The sequence below is a fragment of the Schistosoma haematobium genome, chromosome 2 (assembly GCF_000699445.3).
Source record: "Schistosoma haematobium chromosome 2, whole genome shotgun sequence".
In the NCBI taxonomy this organism is placed as follows: domain Eukaryota; kingdom Metazoa; phylum Platyhelminthes; class Trematoda; order Strigeidida; family Schistosomatidae; genus Schistosoma; species Schistosoma haematobium.
Genome location: NC_067197.1, coordinates 30,414,199 through 30,429,570, shown reverse-complemented (window position 1 = coordinate 30,429,570; position 15,372 = coordinate 30,414,199). Strand labels below are relative to the sequence as shown.

Sequence of the window (15,372 nt, the reverse complement as noted above, 5' to 3'; positions counted from 1 at the left end):
AATCAATGCTCAAGTAATATGATATAGGATTATATATATATATATATATATATATATATATATATATATATATATATATATATATATATATATATATATCACTGTTGATTATATTGTTAGTTGACTTCAAAAAAAAAAAACAAATGTATAGATTCACTGGTACATATAACCACTCTTATACTTTTTACTTCAATTAATGGATATTAATGGACGGAATTCATCAACTCATCTGCTCAACGTAGATTTTCTAAAGTTACAATAATAATTCACGTCCTGTATAGTGAACTCAGATTTTAATATATTGGTTAGTGATTGGTGACATTAAGTGATGATCACATTTGGTCGTAAATTCACCGAATAAATAGCTCAATGGTTATTGTGTTCGTTGCGAAATGAAAAAATCTTGTCTATAATTGTACAGGCAACTATGCGTTGCTCACTAAACGTTCAAGTCTGAAACTAAACCAAAACAGCTATTCGGTGCTGTCGGATTCTGAATTTGATATGAACTACTGATACAACTATCAGCTGTTGTCTATTAAGCTTGGTTTATTTGTTCTAAGAATTCTGTGGTTTTCTTGACCTATATATTCTAATGTTATTTGATTAGTTTGATATCAGAGGTTCACCTTAATGGAGTTATATTCATCTAATGAGTCATATGGATTGTCAGATGTAAATTGTTGATATGATTCTTAGCCAACAAGGAATTCTATGTGATTACATAAGATTTCAGAAGTAATCTATTAGACTAGTTTTCGATGCTAACAATACATTTAAATTACATTTCTGTAGATACTGGACATTAGTATCTTTTCCGATTTTACCTTCGAGTTCTTGTGTGAACCCTATCAAATCTTACATTGTTCTTGTTTGAATATTGAAAAAGCAGGCTAAAAATCATCAATCTAAAATACAATGGTGTCTTTCATAACTAACTTGTAAACAATTTATTACCAAGGTAATTGAGTTTTCTGACTCTTTCAAATTTTTGATAAAGAAAAGCCAATGAAAATTTTCAGTCTTGTGTAGAATAGGAAAAAAAATATTTGTGATATATAAATGAATTCATTGAATTTCAAGTCATTCTATTAACTTCGAAAAAGCTAAATTTACGACGAATATTGAGGTTAGATTAAAAAGATTATCTCTTATACTTTAGGCAATGAAATTGAAATGGAAGTTCGAAACAAGACAGCAACATCCAAAAAAATAGAGTAAAAACACTAACATTATACACTGTAGCTAAAGAAATTATAAACGGACGATTAATAAGTAGTACTAATTACTGACATTAAGTGGTTGCATAAATAAATGACGTAACTGGGATAGAATTAACATACCGAGCGGAAATCTTTATTTTCGAAATATCTGTCCATTAGTTTTACCTTTGTTCAAAATCCCGAGTTGGAATTCGATAGGTAGTTTAAATTAATGATTAAGTGAGACCATGTTTACGTTTTCTTAGACAAACTGTCTCATTGTAGATGAAGTTTATTACTTATCTTATTCTTTCTACTTGTTTCTTTCCCATTTTTTAAATTTTTTATCACCGTTTTCATCATCATTCCCTCCATATTGACTTATTATCCGTATTCTTTCCTGTACATTTTGTCAGTTTGAATCAATACGATGAGGTAGAACTGCCTTGTTTCTCGTTGTCTGTCACACGATGAGTTGTTTTCACCATTAGCCTTTCATGCATTGAACTTGTTACGTGGGCGTTTCCCTACTATCTTAACAGTTGAAAAATTTCAAAGTAAGGAGAAGCTACTTTCGATCTAAAAAGTTTATCATGACATTTATCAAAGCAAATACATCAACTTCTCTCGTGCCTCATTCTCTTCGATCGTTTTATTGTGTACTTGATTATAAATCATAAATTTTTTTGTGCTCATCCTGGTACTAAGCATGCCTCATGTATTTTTTTGATAAAATATGTGTGAATGGTTTTCTTTGCACATTTTTCAGATGCTCAACACGAATTTTTGCAATCAGTTGTTTGCGTATCCTGATATCTAACTGTGCCAGATTGTGCAATACAACATTTGTAAATGATTCTCTTCCGTATATGAAAACATCTGTAAATGATGATGATACTACTGATGATTCGTTAATAAATTCAAAGTCACTCGCTCATTTTGATTTGGCTAAAGCTAGAATCCTACGTTCTCAATCGGGAAAATCCGATTGGCTTATTCTGTACCTGTCTGATTTAATTCGTGTAGCTTTCATGTCAGCCACATCGGATAGTGAACGACTTCGTATCACAGGTTTAAAACTTATGCAAGATGTTATTCAAAGATTTTCCCTAGTACCAGATCCAGACTATCCAGGTACTTTGTCTCACTATATTATTCGTTTTTGTTTTATTATCCATTTATGAGAATATTTTGTTCAATAAAATGACACCGAAGATGTTTCTCGTCATCATCCGACATCTATGAATCCTGGATTCTATGTAATATGTTTTTTTAAGTGCACATTATTGAGAAGTTGAAAACTGAAAAGAAATCGTTAGTAGATGTTTCAGTAGTTTTAGTGGTTCTCCTATTAATGTCAATTCTTATTGTACACACTCTCAGCCACTATCTTTTCAATTGTAATGAGTGATGCAACTGTTGAGTGAAAAATGAACAGTGTTTATTTCAGTTAACGTGAATCTGTTTGTTATTTGTTAGAAGTAAGAAATCTTAGTGGTGGTTTAAACTATGCAAAAGTCCAAAACCATTGATGCACAGCAGTATCCATTCTTTATTTCTCTCATGTTCACTTCCTTTCTTTGCTCTATTTTTTATTTCTCTTGCTTACTTTTCCCCTCAATACTGTTTTGGTAATATATATAAAGAGACTTTTTTAAACTTTTCAAACTGATTTCCAGTAATAACATTGATAATATTTAGTCGATTAACTTCCTAATTTAGGTACGATTACAGTCCAATAAGATCAAATGAAAAAATGACTTAATTTATTTATGCCTCAAACTTTTGATGCCCTACAATATTCTTAGAAAATAATTCATGTAAATATTAGCATAAAGTATTGTAAATTTTTCTTGACTGAAAACCAAAATGTTTCAATAGGTTTCTTTTCAACTAATTGTTTTCTCATGAAACTATTTTCAGATCATGTTATTTTGGAACAGTATCAAGCTCAAGTTTCAGCTGCACTACGACCAGCGTTTATGAATAGTTCATTGTTAAATTCATTCGACAATATAACAGTTGCACAATCTTCAACTACCAATAATTCCGTATTATCTGGTCCAGTTCAACCTAATCCAGAACTGCTATCTATAGCATGTCAAGTGTGCAGTACATGGCTTACTTCTGGCGTTGGTCGTGATCCAGAAGATTTACGTCGTGTACAAGACCTTCTAAGACAAGCATTTGATAAATTAAAACTTAACATATGCACTGAAAATCACTCATCCAATGTGTCTGCACAAACTCAACGAGTAGAACCATCCCAATCGATATCGGAAAATTCTGCAATAGTTGAGAAACTATCTGTTTTAGCTGCTTGGGCTAAAGTTTACATTTTGACAGCTGGGCATAGTAAGAAATGGGAAAATAAATTACACCAAAAACAACAACACCTGATCACTAGTCAATCGTCTCAGGTCTTAGATGATGAACAATTGATGGATGATGAATCAGATGATATGATGAATGATGAAAGTGAAAATGACAATGATTCCGACTACAATATGATCATTAAAGGAATATCAATAGAAGATATCACATTATTCGGTTAGTTAAACTATTTTATTAATTATTTGTTTGTTTCTCTATCTAAAGTAACCTTTGTTAATAGACTATTTTTTGGATAATAAATATATAAAAAAAAATAAAACCCAGTTAATGGACAGATTCAAAATTGTTCATCAAATCATTTGCCAACTGAGAAATAATAAATTATGCTGTAAACAAGCTTTTGTTTGATTTGAATCCAACAATTGTACGTTTGTATATTTTTGTAAATGACTATATACATACCCTTTCACCTTTTGTTCTGTTAGTTTCTTAACGAGGGTATATTTCAATCAACTCCAAAAATAGTTAAATACAATAATCTATAAGTAACGAAACATTTTTGGTTTCCTATGTTGTATACGAGTTTGTAAAGCACTGGTTCTGTGCTTCAGATACTAGCATTCTCAAAATTTCATACAGTTTATTATTCCAGTTACACTTATTTCATGTTCTGTTCATGTTAGCTGGGCCATACCATCAGGTTGTGTCGTACACAAATACCAGAATCAGTGGTTCAAAAGTTGTCATATGGCTCAAAATCCCTAACAACTGCACAGATGCATCTACTCCCTATCTTACACTAGATCTTCAGTTCCAGTATTCCCTAATGAATAATTTTTTTATATTCTGTCTTCTCGAACTATATTCTCAATGCTTAGTCTTTCTCATTATCTTTGCAACTGTAGACTTTCATTCTATATTAGTTTTGTTAGTTTCATCTCATCGTGTTCATGTGGTATGGAAAGTTGGGTCAACGTATATATATTCTAGGGTCTACATTGATTATAACTCTATGACTCTTGTTCTATAGTTAGGTGCTTTTCTTGTCACTTATTATTAGAAACTGCTCATTAATCTTATTTTGAAATATATTTCCCCCACATATTAGAAGTGACTTCAGTTGTTCACCTCATGAACTATAATTTGTATATCAAAAGGCTATACAGATATTTTAAAACTACAAATTAAATGTTTTCAATTTAATATGTGATCGATTTTAAAGTATAAGTTCCATCGTAGTTTTAAATTGTTTTTCAAAAAGAAATCATTTTTCGCGCTACGATCCTTTTTGAATTAGGACAGAATTATGTTGTGTTTTTACTTTTTCATGCAATACTTAATTTTGCGTTGTCTGAGTGTTTTTTTTTGTATAAGTGAACCAGTTAGTTCCGCTTGTGCTATTTCCATATATAGGAACAGTGTACTGTGCAACACAGATGTTAGTTGATTTCAGTAATTTAAAACAATTATTCCTTTTCATGGGTTTTTAACAATCTGAAAAGTGTGTTTTATTTAATACAATACAACTGGTCGCACATTTACACGTCTATGGATTTTGTGTGTATACATTACGAGATAATATTTGGAAATATAAGAGATAGAGGTGGTATATGATAGAAAGAGTAGGAAATTGACTCACTGTTCAAGGGATCGTGCGGATTACCAGAACAGATATAAAGTGATAACTAGTTGGACACTTATGAAATCATAAAAACTCACTTTTAAAGCTTCTACCTGGAAATGTAAAACCAAATTTAAGGTCATCTCTTTTTTCTGTTTCAATCATGTTTGGCTGCTTAGCAATATGTTTGTTTACCCTATATACTTATCTGAGTTTGAAGTTATTTGGGTACATATTTTGTCATAGTAAACTACAAATCTCGGTATACACATAAACTCCATGTATGTATGTGTGTTAATGCCTGCGTACACATAAACTATTAAAATAAACAGTGTATAACGTACTCAGTGTTCAATGGGTAGATTAAGGTACTTATTTGTTTTAAAAATCTTTCTTGTTTATACAAATAGATACTAATGCCAAGTATTTCTGAGATATAAAAACAAAATGAATATGGAATTTAAAAAAAGTCTACAGTTGCAAGGATAATGAGAAAGACTAAGCATTGAGAATATAGTTCGAGAAGACAGAGTATAAAAAAGTTATTCATTAGGGAATACTGGAACTGAAGATCTAGTGTAAGATAGGGAGTAGATGCATCTGTGCAGTTGTTAGGGATTTTGAGCCATATGACAACTTTTGTACCATCGATTCTGATTTTCACTTAGACCCCTGTAGTGAACGTAAAGTGAGATGGGGAGAACCAATTTATTATTGTTCAGTGCAAAACTACAGTGTCCTCGTAAAATATAAAAATCATACTTAAAATAAATCTTTTGCTTAGCTTCTTTGCGTTCTCCTTTACATGATCCATTAGTGCTCGAATTTTGTTGTTATTTCGATTTCTCTCCGATTTCTTTTCTGTTCCCTACATTCCAATCTTCTGCTGGCAGGCATTCCACTTCCGATTATTGTGCATACTACTTATAACTACCAGTCTAAGTAGCATACACCACATATCTACCACACATATATACCACATATCTAGCTTGTTTGCGTATTTCTGCATGACTCAGACCAACAGTCAATAACTTCGTTTTCGTTTCGACCGAAGCCTTACTTTGTTCAAGATTAGTATGTGTTCTAGCATGCACTGAACTTAACAGCACACTATGGGGATCAATTGTAATTGTCTATTCGATTGATCCTATGGTTAAAAACCTCACGTGGATTCCTGAGTTTAAACATCTGAAATGAAGTGAGTAATAAATACTTAGTAAACTGTTTTAAATCCATGGGCTGGTCGTAAGCCAATGACTGGTTTGTTTTCTTGAAAGAATATAGGAAATCCTTTTTTGCTAATGAATTACAAATTAAAAGTGATCAACTGTTTACACTGCTGTTGAGTTCCTGTTTCTCTTTTCAGTCAGTTTTAAAAGCTGTCCTACTCTAAAATAAATCTTAGATATTAAATTTACTATTTCTTCTATCCGTGCTGTTTTCTGCCTTTCTACTTTCAGTTCAGTCTAATATAATTTTGCTCGCTTCTTCTGACATTTTTATTCAATAGTTTTTCACATCATATAAACTTTTTTTTCATATAATAATAATTTCCAATCTTCCTTCTGAGTGCGAAGCAATCATCAACTATTCGAGTTCACAATGTACAGGTTTCAAGTAAATAATTGAATTATTTACTTTGCTTATTTTAATTGTTTTTCCTTATTTTCTGTGTCTGTCTATTTGATTTTTCAGTTTGTAAACCTGCTCCTTACCTTCAGTCGAGTAGTTGTTCTGCCGCATCAAGTAAATTTATCTACCATTTATTATCGAAATGGATTCAACCGATTCTCCCAAATTTAAGTAATGCTTGGTTAGATGCACTAAAAAATTATGCATATATGTGTCTACCAGATAATTTGTCAACTCAACACTCATCTATCTTACTATTCAATGTCAATAATAATTCTATTAATCATAATCTTGATCTAATACGTGGATATTATGCACGTTATTGGCCTTGTATGACATATGCATTAGCTTTATGGTTAACTAATAATGAATTATGTGTCGAAGAGATTGATACAAATTTATCAAAGAATGAAATGTCCAAATCAGCTCGACAATTCTTTTTAATTCTAGGTAAGTATTGATTTGTTATTGTATTTTTTTACTAGCGAAAAAGAGATGATTATTACTTTTAAGTGGTAAGAAAGGAACGAATTCAATTTTCGTTTATCAAGTGTAAATTTAGATATTTTGCTTTAAGTCAGGCTTTAATTCTCCGGGTACTCATAATACTGTTGCTTTACTAACCAAACCGTATTTTCTGTCTACTACATGAAGTTTTAAAGTCGAACTAGATATGTATTATTTTTTAAGCCGATGATATATTCATTTTTGAAAGACTTGAATATTTCCTGACAATTTTTATATAGTATGTTTTTCTGTGATTATTTAAATACAACTGTTTCATAACGAATTCTATTCAATTTACCCTGACCTAAATGTTCATATAAATAACTCAGGTAACTAGTGTAAGTTTATCTACTATTGGGTTTGTGAACTTCATTTAATTTTTAAGTGTTAACGTTCCTATTTCTAATAGTCAAATTAAGGATACTGTAACAAGATTTTTTTAAAAAATTAATTGTTTCAATCCACTAGCTTATAAAATCTTAAGAATTGTAGATTGAATCTTTTAGGTTATAGGATTTTTTTATTTATCACTTAAATTCAATCCATTTCTATGTATGTGATTAGTTTCTTACTTTTATGTATTTTTCGTATAAATTATGTTGAATTTATATGAATAAAATAATACATTTGTAATATCCCAATGAGTAAAAATTTGAGTCTATGAAATTCCACGCCTTATTGTAAGTTGCTACTTCAGAGAATAAATAATTAACAGAACTGAATTAACATATGTTTAAATAGACTATTAAAACAATACACCTAATAGTCAATTTATTCTCAATTATCAAATCAAACTTTGGCAATGATACTTCTGAACTTACGCTGAATATAGTTACGGTTTCTTATTTGAATATTAATCTTTATGTCCTCTTCAGTTATCTGAATGAATGAAAGAAAGATCAGTCTTACATGATCACAGAGCCTCTAAATAAGACCTCATTGGAGCTGGTGCTATATAGTGTTTTCAGATACATGAACTGTCCGAGAGTTTGTTCTGTCCGTTATTTAATAGACCTTACTGACAGCAAAAAAAGCTATGTGGTTGAATAGATGTGTGGCTTTTGTCTTGATCTACACTGACTCGTTTTTTCCAGAAAAGGAAATCAGCATCAGTGAAATCACTGATCGCTGAATAAAATATTTCACTGCTGTCACATCTAGGTAGCTGTACTTGTTCGCCTTTCTTTTAACAATCTAATCACTTTCTAGCAGGTTTTTGTGATATAATTATAGCACCTTGAGTTAACACAGATCCCAGACAATATAGTTTAATATAATTTTTTTCTTTAAACCTACTATACCGGTATTCTCGATGGCAATGGTGTTTGGTTGATTGCTTATTCATTATTGTTGTCTTACTATTTTTATCCATTAAAGGTATGTGTGCAGAAGCTATGTGTAATCCAACGTCCAAACAACCAATATCCATTATTCATACATGTTTGCGTTGTATTCTATGCCTATTGAGTAAGCCGAAATTTCGTGCTTATCTGATGCAATCATCAACAGAAATATCTATTGAACTATTACAAATATTACATCGGTAAGTTTGTCGTTTGATCATACCTCCCCTGGATTGCTTTAATTTGGTGTGTTACGACAAAAATTATCGACTTCTATGACGTTATCCCTGTACTAAACTGATGACACGTTAACCAGCACTAGTAGCCTTGAGTCAACTCCGTATCCTTATTAGTTCTCAGTATAGTATGAATAATATATTTCAGACTTACATAGTTTATATACTAGCAAACCAGACTGTACCATACCATAAAATAAAAAATTATACTTATGAAAGATCAATTCCAAAAGTCGCTGTGAGTATAGAATACTGTAACTAATAGATTTGGAATAAATTAAGAATTAAAAATCATATAATAGTAGTTAATGGGATAAATGAAAGCTTATGACAAAATGAATATAAATATATATGATCTAGTTACAATATATATATATATATATATAACTGTGGGATGTGGCCCCCTAAGAAAACTACCTGCTTCGGTTTGGGCACCCGGGCTGTGTCCTAGCTCTCACACAAGTCGAATGATTTATGTGGCGCATATCTATTTGGTGCCTTCTTGTATCTATGTTTATATGTTTAAATAAATAAAATTTAACAGTCCATAGATAATTCCCGGAAGTTACCGTTCAATTGGTGTTCTTCGGACATGTCAGGAATAAGTTACGTTTTTGTTGACTCCCTGTTATTTTATTTGAAATTTTATATAAGATTCCCTTCATTCTTTGTGGAATTTATAGAGGCACTGTTAGAATTATAACAGGATGGTTTATTACTCAGTTATCCCAGCTGTTACTGACTCTCTATGCGATACTAGGTTATGGATAGATCTGTCATTCGTTCTGCGAGCATTTTACACTATTTGATCAATGACAATGTTTCAGTCATCACAGCACCATACACCTACTGGTAACTAGTTAATCAACTTTTTCTGTTTTTACTAATAAAGGTTTTAAAAATTTTTTGTTTACTTAAGGAACCGTAATAATTGTTTAAAATGGATATGCTTTGAGATTGATAGGTAAATTGTGTGCATTTACATGATTCAACTTTATACACTAAGGACTGATCACTCATATTATGCGCTGGAAATTACGCATATTGTCAAGTCATTGATTTTGTACAGTTTGTTGGCCAGATTGTTATAGCTAAGCATATTATGTAACTCTTCAAACTTGTCGTATAACAAAGCATACGTGGTCGGATAGGTAAGAATGTTAAATGATTTCCAGAAGAATAAGTTTAATTACAATAGGCTTTCTTAGCTACAGACTTTGTACAGTGCACAAGTCTACAATATTGCAGTTTACAACCACCGATGCCATATCGCATGAGCTGACGACAGTTTACTGTTCGATGATTAGTTTTTAAGCAATTAAAACGCAACTTACACATCTAGAGAACGTCTACTCTTTCAATGTTATTAGCTGTTAATAACTGTGAATAGAGATGGACACATTGTCAGCGTTTGAGCGAAATCGACAATGTATGTCTTCACCTCTCGATAATATGTGGACATTAAGTCGTATCGAGGTCGTGTTGTTTTCCGACGGTGTTTGAAGCTAATAATTTTCGTCAGCTAGTTGACTATCAGTGTTTATAGTAGACGACACTATTCCTTCAAAAACACTAGTAAGTTGTAGATTTTTAGGTCGATTCCTTTCTTCAAGATGCCTTCTTCCACTCAAATTGTATGTTTTGTGATAGCTTCTATACCACTCGTTTTTTATTTGGTTATGCAAACAAACTAACACTTGTTTTATTATACAGACCCTCAAACTTATACTTATCTTACAAATCCAGTGTTCAAGAATACACTTGACATTTATATGTATACATATTCAATGTATATAAATATACATAAAATGAATAGTATCACAATATTACATCTTGGTTAATCATATCTCGAGTTCATACAAACACACTAATCTGATGGCCTTAAAATATCAATAGTTGTAGAATTCTGTAGACAATAGCAATTTTAAAAATATACTTTACCAATATATACAACTGCCATATTATGAGCAAATTGTTAATGTATTCATTCCTTTTTGTGAATATTTCTAGTATATTTTCCTTAAAAATATCTTGTATTTGTTTTTGTTTTTTAAATAAAATTTATTTCTAGACTTATACTTACTCGTGATTGTGTAGAAACACATTTACTATGCTTAGCCAATGTGATTCATATCATGATTGCTAGTAATGAACGTTTAATTAAAGAACGTGATAATTGGTTAACTAAAGGTAAGGTTAAGATGAAAGAATAATAACTTTTTTCTTTACACTAATTTTAGAGTAATTTCATTGCATCATTTTATAAGAAGTTGGCATTATATAGGTGGTAGATTGAGGTTGTTTAGGTATGAGAAGTAACTGTACTTAAGATGGAACGGTAAATGAAACCATAGAGATAATAAACGGTATTGATGGAAGTCGAATACATACATCTTCAGCGTACACTTCCTTGTCCATGTCAGAAATATATATATATATATATATATATATATATATATATATATATATGATGTGTGGGCGAGAATGATATATTGGTTGTCTGCTTAGTCAGACATATAGATACTCTGACAGGTGTCAGATGAGTTATATATTCCCCTATCCTTATAATTATTATTGATTGATTGTTCATTGTTGTTGGATTGTGTCGGGCTTTTGGCGTTGAAATATATTTACATTGCGGTTAGACTAATCACGTGTTCTTGATCTGAGTTGTGTTGAAGTCCTGTAGAACAGACACTGGGAGGAAATCTAGTGTAGATAACCGTTTAAGGTAAATTAACGTCCCATACGTGTAAACGTGGAAAACCAACCGTTATAACATATATATTAATAATTTGCGTACAGATTTATCCCATTTTTCTATTTGAAATTTCCTAGACAATTAGATTGTACATGATTTAAAATCTTAACATTTTTCATTCTTTTTCCATTGTGAATGAACTAGGTTTATGTTCAATGCTCACAAGTATATACCTATATGCACTCTTCATATGGAACTAAAAACCCTCTAACTTTTTTTTTAGTTTGCTTATACCTATTCATTATAGTTTATATCATGAATTTAATGTATAACTGTCACGTTGTTTAATGTAATGTTGTTGAGAAAATCTGACTATAGGCTATAAATTCACTTACGAATAATATCATGTTAGAATATACCATAAATATATCAAGAAACAGTATAGTATTGTTCAAGATGATGTTCATGTTGTAATCTGGTGGATGATAAGTTAAAATTGTCAAAGTTTTGAACTATGTATCCTGAAATGACGGGATGAAAAGTCAAAATTAAATTGATTTCCTCATTATGATTCTTATTCAACATTAATTCCGTTTTAATTCAATGTGATGATTACTCAGTGTTTGTTTCTGTTGCCGTATGACATTTTATTTCTGTATAACATACAATATTCTTGTATTCAGTTGACATGAACTATGCTCAGCATGTAATTTGTCATAACTAAGTACTTTTCATATATGTGATTTCACCCTAATTATTAATTAAAACTAAGTGTATGAATCAATATATAAATGAGTGTATTTCCGACTAGATTTGTCGTGGTTATTCGTGCTTCTGGCTGTTTGTGGAATATATTTCCTTCTTCTGAACTTGGACTTCTCTTCCTAGTTGGCAGGTCTAAGACGCGTCAGAATAGCCAGCTTATCTGTCATTGTGTCACGGAGTCTTCGTTTCGTTTTCAGATTAAGTAAACTCGTAATTGCTTCAAACATAGCATATCCCCGAATTGTTTCACTAATATTTACAAATTTTGTCAGTGTAAATACAATAAAATAATAACTTTTCAAAAAAATCTTGACAAAGTATGGGAAAAGCGAAACTACTACGGAAGAAGATTAATTCCTTAAAGTTTGGTGATTTTTTAAATAATTTTTCATCTTTAACACCACGACACATTAGTAGCATACTACAGGGACGGGTTTAAGACAACCTCCACGAATTTTCAGGTACTTTTTAACCAATCTACAAAACCGCTTTCGTAAATGTATTGTACATGCAAAAGAAAATAACACTATTGCAAAGATTAAACAGATTTTACATATTAAATGACTCCGTTGATGTCTTCGACAGATTACTCTACCTGTAAACTACACGAACAACATGTAAACTCGTCATTATAGGTATGCATCGTGTGTCTTCTCAATTCTGATTGGCTAGTCCCTATATTATGCTCATACTCGCCTAACTGATTTCAAACAATTCTTTTGTCTCTTATAATTTATATATGTGTTTCACTTTGTTTACAGACTATGGAGTCTTCTGTATGTAAAGTTGTTAGACTGGCATTAATTTTTATAGGTCTTTTGGAATTTATGACGATTATTGCTTGTTGAATATTTAAGCTATTGTCTTGTAATTTTTCACTTGTCTTCTCATAATTAATTCTTAAGAGTGATATTTATTTTCTTGCTTAGTGTTAATAAGAAATAGTATATAGTAGATGTATTTCATTCAACAATCATTTTGTTATCATGAAAGAGGTGAGATGTTAGCTGAATATGTATTATCAGTTCGAGTCCTCTTACACCTAAGCCATTTACTGTTCATACCATATCCCTACATTATCAATAATTGATTGATCTTGAAATTAAATGGATGATATTTCTCTAATTTGATTGTACTGTGTTCTCTGAGTTATCCGATTTGAATGAAAAGCATTCATAGTAATTCTGGACAAGATCATGCTCTACTGTTTCATGAATGACGCTGAATGCTTCGCAATTAAATATTCTCGCTCAAAGAACACAATGCCACCAGTAACATTCTCCTGAGTTGTGTAAATCCACTACATCATTTCAAAACAGCGTTCCGCTGTTCTGAATTTTTATCAAGTACACATTGGTTTCAGTATTAGATTGGCATTTTAAAAAAAAATGCTTACCTAAAATACTCAATTCATTATGATTTTTCCTTTTTATCTCTTACAGAATCAACACAGAATGCATCTAGTATGTTTATTTCACCAGAATCACAAAATTCGAAAAATAATTGTATGACATCAAGTACAATGTTACAAACTACTGGTCTAATTGACACTCAATTATATGAACATGGTGATGGAGGCTATTTGTCAAAATTTTTTGATCGTATCACTAATAATTCTAATATGGACTATGATGAATTTAATAAAACATCGATTAACTGTCAAATGAATAATGGTATATATGGAGAGAAAACATTTGCTGGTTTACATCCTGAAAGATCAATTGTATTTACATGCTTAGAAATTGTTGTCTGTATAGTGGCACGCTATCAATCACAAATCGTCAAACAATTTCCTCTTTCCAATACTAAAGATGATGTTGAATGTAAAAGTAAGTTATGTTATCGTTTTTTTTTTTAAAAAGTTTACAATTTAGTTATTTTTCATCAATTGAAGATGTATTAAAAGTTATTGTTGCAGTTAAAGCGTAGCTAACTGTGGAATCTAAGACGCGCTTTTTATCCAATCTTGCACTTGTCAACTGGATGTAATTTCTTTTCAGTATCGATGTTCACACACAACTGTTTAAGAGTTAGTTTAAATCGGTGGATATCAACTAATTCCTCCTAGTTTGAAATTTTTAGCATTGTGCACACATCTTAGACAACTGTCAAAACCAGTTAACATGGATGAGAGTGATTATCAATGTCATTCAACTACTATATCGAATTTTATATTGCATGGAATTACTTACATTGTTCATGATTATTTGTGTGTGAGTATCATAAATACACAGTTAGCGACCGCTCCCTTTTTCGACATTGGGTTTAGTATATTGGAATATATCTATTCTACTGTCTGTTTACTGTTATGGATTTTCTCAGTAGATCAACTTCAATCCCATATTTTACTTATTTAGACTTTTAAATAAATACTTATCACTTTATATATATATCTACCACATTGTTCTTCCAAACGATTTATTAAATACAGTAGGTTGAAACGTAGATCTTCGTCTAACTTCATTTCTTTTAAACAAGAAATTTAAACTACAACTGAATGAAGTCGTGTATACACTGTCCTACTAGTCAATGTTCTAGTCTTATTCCGAATAGTACTCTTAGAAAAACGTATCTTTCCCCCCTCTAGCAGTTTTTGCTTTTGCAATGTTTTCGCATAAACTTTGATGATTATTTGGTTATTTATTCCCTGAAGAGGTGGCTCACACTGAGTCACGAAACGTCAGAAAATCTCATTTTTCTACTCATTCAGGTATTACAAATATATTAATTTATTTTGATGAATACTCTTCATTTTCCTTCATGATAACTTTTGATGCATGTTTTTCATATTGGTAAAAATAAACAAGTGTATTACGATATGTTGGCTAGAACTGGGAGAAAAGCTTATAAATTGAATAATAATTGAAGTGAAGTTTGAACACAATTCATTTCTGTATATCGTTACAGCTGAAATAATAAGGCTCTGAACCTTTGCCGTTGAGGCCACAGGTCAATACAAGTGTATTACGATGTTACTCTTTGAACTTCTATCATTGTCTTAGTAAACAAATATTATGAGCAGTTTTAGTTT

At 31.0% G+C, this 15,372-nt stretch overlaps 1 protein-coding gene across 1 annotated transcript in view; it reads left to right on the top strand.

Annotated features, from left to right (window-relative positions):
- Positions 1-11,300, top strand: part of HEATR5B (HEAT repeat-containing protein 5B) — a 51,725-nt gene extending 40,425 nt beyond the window's left edge. The window contains exons 16-20 of the mRNA XM_051214905.1: positions 1,972-2,336; positions 3,126-3,752; positions 6,853-7,239; positions 8,674-8,839; positions 10,947-11,300. Of these exons, the coding sequence (XP_051068089.1) occupies positions 1,972-2,336; positions 3,126-3,752; positions 6,853-7,239; positions 8,674-8,839; positions 10,947-11,088 (1,687 nt within the window). The 3' untranslated portion in view covers positions 11,089-11,300. The remainder of the gene's footprint in view (positions 1-1,971; positions 2,337-3,125; positions 3,753-6,852; positions 7,240-8,673; positions 8,840-10,946) is intronic.
- Positions 11,301-15,372: the final 4,072 nt, after the last annotated feature.